General features: G+C 48.1%; 1 protein-coding gene across 1 annotated transcript in view; it reads right to left on the bottom strand.

The window, feature by feature from the left end:
- Window positions 1–2,825: 2,825 nt before the first annotated feature.
- Window positions 2,826–8,694, bottom strand: part of RND1 (Rho family GTPase 1) — a 6,653-nt gene continuing 784 nt past the window's right edge. Inside the window, exons 2-5 of the mRNA XM_006916825.1 lie at window positions 8,263–8,350; window positions 5,537–5,646; window positions 4,545–4,679; window positions 2,826–3,922 (exon numbers count right to left, since the gene is read on the bottom strand). Coding sequence (XP_006916887.1) covers window positions 3,677–3,922; window positions 4,545–4,679; window positions 5,537–5,646; window positions 8,263–8,350 — 579 coding nt within the window. The 3' untranslated portion in view covers window positions 2,826–3,676. The remainder of the gene's footprint in view (window positions 3,923–4,544; window positions 4,680–5,536; window positions 5,647–8,262; window positions 8,351–8,694) is intronic.

Raw genomic sequence — 8,694 nt, 5'->3', positions numbered from 1 at the left:
CTATCATGCCTTATGGCTTACAACCCTTTGTAGAAAAGCATTTTTACAAAAAAAAAAAAAAAAAAACCTGTGAGATTATTAGCCCCATTTTGTAGGTGGACAAACTAAAGGTTAGGTTACAGGAGCAGCCGAGATACAATGAAAGTGGGACAATTCATTGTGCGGGACTATCCCAGGTTTAGAAGGACATTCAGCAACCCATGATAACAACACCCACTTACTGTGACAACTCAAAATGAGCCCATGCAACAGATTCCAAAGGCTTCCGAAAAGGATAGTATCATCTGGGCTGTGGCATCTCTTTTCTCAAAATTCCAGATAGGACCCTGGCTTCCTCATTTTCTTACCCTTTGGAATCTGGTCAGTTCTTAGGCTATCTTTGTGTTTTTGCTTCTTTTTTCCTCATCTTCTCCGCCTCTTCAGTCCTCCACTGAGCTTTTCTTACCCCAAACTGTATGTTCACTTTGTTTCTCTTTGTTCTTATCATTCATAATTCTCCCACCCACCCCACCCCCACAAAAACAAAAACCTTGCAACTTCTAAGATGGGTTTAGATAAATGTATCTAATTCCTCCTTCCTTCCCATTTTCCCATCATCAACTTTTTGGTTTCAATCTCACATTGCTGTAGGTCTGGCTTTTCTCTCTGAATACATGTTCAGTTCTCCTCAAGTGGAGCCTCAGAATAGACCCAAATAATCTTAAAGCCCTGAACATCACCCACAATTGCGCAAAGTAACCCTGGGAGAGTAACACTTCTCTTCAAGCTGTGCAGCCTTTGACCTGCCGCTTCCACACCAGAGACAGAACGGAAAGGAACGTAGTCTGAGATCTATTACGTGTAATTCAACCGGTGAACACTGGAGGGCTCTCCACTCACAGAATTGAACCCCAACTAACAATCAGATCCAAGCTGTAGGCTGGAATCTTGAAGAGCTCCCGTTACTACTTACTGAGACTCTTCTAAGTGCCCAGCTGTGTGCTGAACACTCATGTTACTTATTTTGCTTAGTTCTCATAACAATATGAGATGGGTGTTATCTCTGTTTTACTGATAAAGAGTATGTGGCTTAGAAAAATTAATTTGCCTTCAAAGGCCGCATAGTGAAAAGAATGAGCCGAGTCACCTTCAAAATCAATGCTCGTCCTCTATTTCCAGATTACCATTTGTCACTGTCTTTAAAGATAAGTAAATTGAGACCCAAAAAAGTGATGAAGCTTCTCCAAGTTCATAGTGGCAGAGTTCCCCAGTACACCTGTTATGAATGACACATGTCAGACATTGAGCTTAAAGGATACTCGTTTGTCTTACTCTGCTAGTTCTTTCACAAACATGCATCTTTGGAGATGGAGACAGAATTATGTTCTAGTAAGGACCACAGGTAGAGTCTCCTATTTAGGTACAACATGGCTAGCAATAAGGGGCCTGTGGCATTACAGTTACCATTTAGACCTGGTTTGAATCTTGACTCTTGCGTACAAGCAGTATGATCTCTTGCAAGTTATATGGCATCTCTGGCTTTTCTATTTCCTCATTTGTAAAACAGGGATAATAATACGACTTGATTCACAGGGTAGGATAGCAGAATAGTGAAAAGTGCATGCTCTGTAGCCAGGTTGTCTGGATTTGCATCCAGCAGGTTCTACTTTCTGACTGTGTGACTTGGGGCACATTGACTAATCTCTCTGGACTTGTTTTCCTTGTCTGTAAAATGAGGTAGATAGTACTCCATAGGGTTATCACAGGAATAAATAACATATAAGAAACTCATAAGATTCCCTGACCCATAGTAAGCATTTAACAAATGTTAGCTATTAACATGAGGTTAAATATGATAATGTAGGTAAAGCTATCAGCACAGTGCTGGGCACATGGTAAGTACTCAATACATAATAAGTACTCTTTATTTCCAGCACACTGAAATTTGGAAAACAGAGCTATAAGTCACCGAGAAGGGAAGGCCCCTGAGCTGCCATCAACAGGCAATAGAATTGGAAGGTCAAGAAAGTAGGAAACATCAGCTCTCTTTGAACTCAGGGAAGACTAAAACCCCAGGAATCTCCCAACCCTGGCTTCAGTCTGTCCACCTTCTGCAGGAATTGGGATCTCAGCAGCTTGGATCCTCTGATTTCACCAAACCTTATCTCTCTCCTCTAGACTCTCTAGGGCAAGGGTCTCCAATCCCCAGGCCACAAACCAGTACTAGTCCATGGCCTGTTAGGAACAGAAGCACAGCAAGAGGTGAGAGGTGGGTGGGAGAGCAAGGGAAGCTTCATCTGTATTTGCAGAGGCTCCCCAGCGCTAGCATCCTCAGCTCTACCTCAAATCAGGCATTAGATTCTCATAAGAGCACCAGTCCCTGGTGCTGAAAAGGTTGGGGACCGCTGATTCTCAACGAGGGGCAATGATTCTCAACGAGGAATGATTTTGTCCCAGGGGACATTTAGCAATATCTGCAGACATTTTTAGTTGTGACACCTGGCGGGGTAGGCACTCTTGACTTCTAGCAGGTAAAGGCCAGGGATGCTGCTAAACCTCCTCCAATGCACAGGACAGCTCCCCACAACAAAGCATTATCTAGCCCAGAATATCATTAGTTCCAAGGCTGAGAAACCCTGCTCTAGGGCTAAGGAGATCTTCATTGGCTTAGGACTTGGATGGGATTGGGGATGAAGTGAGGGTTAGGGGAGAGGGAAGAGATTCTTGGAGTTACCAGGAAACAGTGGAGGCAGCTACTTTGCGATCCACAGAAAGAGCCCCAGGATAGCTTTTTCCTCATTATCAGTGACCAAAGGAAACAAAGAAACTAAGAAAATGGAGCCAACTTCTTTATATGTTATATTTTTCATTAATAAATAGGTTTTCTTCTTTAAACACAGAACATATAACAGATTGAAACACTCCCCCCTCCCCCCATTCCAAAGACAAGAGTCTATAAAACAAACGCCAGCTGTACTGCCCTAAGGGCAGAAAAAGTCTGGTGACTCCCACCCAGCCCTGCCCCCTGCAGTACCACCACCCCCACACTGCAAGGGAAGGGGGTCTGGGGCTTCTCCCTTGGACGCTGGGGACTTAGGTGAGAAGCAAGTGAATGTACGATGTCACCTCTCCATGAGGTGTGGGCTATGCAAAGATGGGGTTTCTTTCTTATTAGCTCCGACCAGCTCCTGCCCCTCTGATTTCAGATATGAAGCACCTGGGCTCAGCTCCCAAGGGAGCTGCCTCATGGCTTCCCCACTCTCCACTCCTCTGCAGCCTCCTCAGAGGGGAAGGGAAGGGCTGAGGGACCCCTCCCATCCCCTGGCCTGCATGGAAACATTGGGTGGAAGAGGCATGATGCTGAAAGTGAGGCTCTTTTAGGCCCCCAAGCCCATGAGGCCAGCATGCCCCCCACACCCCCACACCTCTCCTTCTTCTGGAGTGGGGGCACTGGGGCAGCCACCTCCTCCACCACCTAGTGCCTGGCTTGGGGTGTGATGGTTCTTTCTCAGTGTCAGGTCCTCAAGCTGGGCCTGGTTCTTTCCTCGTCCCATTTCCTGTCTCCTTCCAAGCCCTCACCGTGGCCATCTGAAAAACTCGTGTCCAGTGTCCTAAATTGTCTCATCCTCCCTCTCCCCTTGCCTCTGCAACCCAAGGGAGGAAATGGGAGGTTGTCTCCCCTCTCCAACCCCCCACTTCACATAATGGAGCAGCTTTTGGCCTTTTCCTTCTTGAAGGTAGAAGAGATGAGTTCCGAACGGCTAGGGAGGTGGAGCAGTCGCTTGGAAAGGCTCCGAACAGGACTCTTCGGGGGCATCGGGCTGGGCTTGTTCAGACACACCATGGATGCCATCCGGAAGATGCTGTGGATACTCTTTTCTGAGGTGAAAGCTGAGCCTTCCAGGTAGATTTCCGCACCCAGCTGCTTGGCTATTGCACAGCCCTGCAGGGGGAGCGGGGAGTAAGGTCATCAGTGCAGTGGTCCAAATGGCTCAGAAACACTTCCTGCTGTGGTTAGTGGTTCTCCCCAGGGCTACTCCAGATGAGATCCAACTGCCAGTTCCTACCACCACTATCTGCTTAATTATTTTCTAAAGGTGAAGCCTGACAGCACCTTAGAATCACCTGAGACATTTTTAAAACCACATTGATGCCAGAACGAGTAAATCAAAATTCTGGGAGTAGGGCCTAGGCATTAGTACTTTTAAGAACTCTGCAGATGAGTCTAATGTGAAACACTAGTTTTTAAAAAAATGAACCTTATACTCCCAGGCGCATAAGAAATTCTAGTTATTCTGATGCAGGTGGTCCACAAAAAAAAAAAAAATCTGAGAAACACTGGCACAAACAGGAATGGTTCACTTGCCAACCTATAACATAAATCAGGGAACACAGGTACCCACCACCTCTATTCAGGTGAGTCGTTTGCTTATCATAGATGGCCCCCCAAAATACCATTTTCTCTGACCATAGCAAGAGAGTCTGAGCAAGGGCCACATTTCAAGCCCTCTGTCTCGAGTCTTGCCGCCCAACACACACAACGGCGAGCACACACGTGCACACACCTGCTCATAGGAGATGGGTGCCTGTTTCTGGTGAGACAGCTCCATCAGAGTGCTCAGGTCTGTTCGCAGGTCTGTTTTGCAGCCAATAAGCAAAACACGGGTGCTGGGACAATAATCTAAGATTTCCGTCCTCCACTGAAGAGCCATTAAAGAAGAAAGTTGGGGGAAGGAGGAAAAAAAGAGAGTCAGTGCCTGACAGATACCTGGAGTAGCCAGTTGGCAACATACTACCCAGCTTATCACCAGCTCAGCCCTCCCTCTGAGTCACAGCATCACCACTGCACTAATTACATCATCTTCCTGCCCATGAGGACTTTAAGGCCACAGGAGTGCTGACCCAAAAGCCCATTCCCTCATTCAACAGCCTGGTCGCCAGTGAGAGCACAGGGGCATATCTTTTCCCACTCTCTGCCAAGCATACGGGCCTGGGTCTGCCCCCTCAACCCAGTCAAACGGCTCCACAAGTCTAGAAAGCCAGGAAGAAGCCAACCTGTCTCTTCCCAAAGGAAGGAGACAGTCCCAGAGCCTTCTCGGAAACTAGGCTGGTTCCACAAGGTATCCTAGGACTCTTCGATATGAGCAGATCTTGCTATGCATCCCTAGCTAGGCATTACCTACAAGCAGTTCTGCTCAGGCCTGCCCGGCTTGCCCAGTTCCAGTAGCCTGGGATCAAGGTATATTTAAGCTGCCTCCAAAAGACCCTCAAATCATATCACCAAAAGGGTCTCTGACTCTCAATCTTTACTTCCTGGGTCTTCAACACCACCCTCCTTTGCTGGCCTCTGTCAGAGCAGTATAGGACAGTGGTCCAGGCAGGAGATCTGGGCTCTAGTTCCAGAGCTGCAGTTAATAGTGTGGCCTTGGGCAAATCTCTTCCTCTCCTGGCCTTAGTTTTCTCCTGGTACACAAGAGGAAATTAGAAGACAAGGTCCCCAAGATTTCTTTTTTGTTCTCAAGCTGAACTAAAGATTGTAGAGGTTATCTAGACTTACCTTCTTGAGTGCACTATCCACTGTCTCTGGACGGCTAATATCAAAGCATAGTAATACTGCATCCGAGTCGCTGTAGCAGAGTGGACGGACATTGTCATAGTAGGGAGATCCTGATGTAGGGGAGAACGAGCTTATGGTGAGCCATGGCATTTCCCTCCCCTATAGGCCTAAGCCCCAAGAGCCCTGGGAATACCATTCTTGGTCTCTTAGGTTAGTTGGACCCACCCATCTCCTAGGGGAAGCTGCTGCAGCCTAAAAGCTCGGGACCTGATCAACTGTCAGAAGGCAGTGCAAGTATATCATTTTCCTTAGCCCTGAAAAACGAAAAGAGGGCGAAATAAAGGGGGAGTGGAGCATAATTTGAACCCTGTCTGGGTCTCCTACAATGGGCTTAATTTAAGGTCTGCCAGTTCTTAGAGTCCCAGAGGACAATGTACCCACCCCTATGGAGACCAAGGCTTGTTTAGGGTCTCCTCTTTTCTAGAATCTGCCTGCTGCCCAACCTGTGCTCCCTTCTTCTGCTCCAGGGTCTCCCCAATGAAGAAACAAACCTGACTTATATAACTAGCTGCCCTGCTTTTTTGCCATGGGGTCAGAACTCTAGGAGGCTGGTAGTGATTCAGTGCCCCGCTCCTCCTCTACCCAAATCAGTTTATACTGAAAAAGGCAAGAAAGCTGTAGTCCTTGTGCCCCTAGATCTCAGGAAAGCAGTCTTAAAGACAGCAGCACCAATTGCTAGGGATTTAGAGGCTCAAGCTAGGGTAGGCAGTGCAGACCCAGGTGGTCCAATACAGGCGAATGCTAGAGGCTCAGCCTGCCCCTCTCCACCCTGGAGAAGGAACAGTAGCAGATTTGGAACTCAGACAATTCGTGCTCAGAATAGCAAGCAGCCCCTCTCCCTGCACCATAATCGCCATGGAAACTGGGGGGAATCCAAGTGGGGAGGGGTTGGTTGTTAAAAAGAAAAAAAGAGTAAAGGGGAGTTGGAATAGCTGCCTGCTTCTTCAGGAACCCTCCCCCATCCCCTCTCTGAGGTGGGGTCTTATCACACAGCACTGAGCAAAGGGAACACTGCAGCACTGGAAAGAGGGAAGGGAGAGGCCTCCATTCTGGCTCCAAGTGATCCCTTTCCCTGAGACCAGCAAGCGAATAATGGGAACAGGTTCAACCCTGGCCTCAATGTTGGGAAGCCCCATCCCACATTCAGCTGCCACTTCCTCCTTCCTTTATGGGCACCTAATTTGAAAGAGGGAGTTTGAGGATGACTGTTTAGTATGCATCCTTTTGGAAACTGCCGGGGGAGGGGGTTGGAATGGGAATGCAACACAGGAAATAAAGACCACCTAGCTGATTTTCCATTATCTGGATTGGAATTCAAAGGCTGCATTCTGATTGTGGGAGGAGAGGAGAAGCAGCAGGAAGTATGGGGGGAGTGGTGCTTTGGGGCAGTGGTAGCGAATAGAGATGAGCTGCAGTAAGATTCTGGGAAGACTGAAAGGTGGGCAGAGTGCAGCAGATGCAAAAACATACATCATGCAGCCAACTGCATTCCAGTTGGATCCAGCACAGCATAGTACGGGATAACCAGAACCCTGCCTCCCAATCCCTGGAATTGCACAGAAGGAAAGTATACCAGGTTGAGGAATTTTTGTTTGTTTTGGGGAGAGGGAGCAAGGGGAAGTCTCATTTTCTGTTTACCTCTCCCCTACCCCAAATCTGTTCAGACCTCAAAACTGGATCATGGGAACAACAGTTCTTTGGAGGAGCAGGACAGCATATTTATTGTATAAAACAGGAACCCCTAGTGATTTAGTTCCTCTTTAAACTCAGCCTAAATATGCATTTTTAGAGAGGAGTGGATGTTATTTTCTTTCTCTGATTCCTGGCTTTTAATCCTTAATTACAACTCTGAGCCCAGTCTATTAAAAAAGGTCTGGGGTAAAGAGATAATGGGAAGGGGTCAGAATCAAAGCAAAGGATAGCTTAGCACTGAGTGTTTAGGGTTGAGAGGCTGGGAAAATATTGCTTCCTACATTCCAGAAAGACAGGGCATCATCTACCTCAGCCCAGAATGGTGAAAATGGTCAGAACCAACACCTCTTGCCACTATCTATAATGTGACTCTGCCCCATATTAAGCCATCTCCCCCACCCTCCAGAACATCGATGATGCATCACTTCAGCCCTGAGCCGCAGCGGTATGACAGTGGAGCTGAGCTGCGGCAGGCGGACAGCAGTGGCCAGAGATGGAATGCAGGAGAGAAAACGGAGGTAGGAGCAGTATTTCCCCCAAAGCAGTCTTGTCTCCCTGCCTCAGCCACAACTGCCTCCAGCAACACTGTCTCCTGCTTCTTACTTGGTTTTGCTCCAAGGCAGTAAAGGCTATGGGGGGTCAGGGGGTGGCAGGGAGTGGAAATGGAGAAACCCTGTCTGACTGTCCCCTTGTAATTTCAGGAGTCCATTCACCTTACCATCCAGCGTCCAGCCCTTTCAAGGATGGAGCTAGACCCAGAGAAGTGAGTGGCTTCTGGAGTTCATCCATTCTGCACCCCTGGACCAGCCAACTGAGTTGACCAGGCCCCTCCCCCTACACCTAAAGGGGGACTATTCAGGTCCCCTTCTTTCAGTTTCCTGGCAAGCACCATACTCCTTCTCCCCGTCTAAAAGATAGCAGCTGCAGCAGACCAGTGGAGGTGGGAAGGGGGAATCCGGGGTCAGCTGTCTTACCGGAGGTGTCCCAGAGACTGAGCTCCACTCTCTGTTCCTCTGTCTCCAAGCAGGCTGTGTAATTCTCAAACACGGTGGGCACATATGTCTGTGAAAAGAGAAGAACTATTCACACCCTAGTCCCCTCTGCCCTCGTAAACCTATGGTTACTACTGGCTACATAAGAAGCTACTCACCCTAGTGAGATACTAAAGTGGCCAAAGGAGGGGATACCTGGGGCAGGAGGGACCACATGGGACAGGAAGGAGGGGAGTGTGGAGGCACAAGCGCTTTGCTCCATCAAAGTAAGCAATGTGAATGACTTCAAGCCAGGGACAAGCACTTCGTATTTTAGATGGTCTGGGAGGGAGGGATGGGGGAGGAGGGAGAGGTAGAGACGAGGAGAGAGAGAGTCCTCTCACCCCCAGATTAGTCTGTCTCCCAATTTCAGAC

This window comes from Pteropus alecto, unplaced genomic scaffold (assembly GCF_000325575.1).
Source record: "Pteropus alecto unplaced genomic scaffold, ASM32557v1 scaffold196, whole genome shotgun sequence".
Lineage (NCBI taxonomy): Eukaryota > Metazoa > Chordata > Mammalia > Chiroptera > Pteropodidae > Pteropus > Pteropus alecto.
This window is presented reverse-complemented; position numbering and strand designations above follow the sequence as displayed.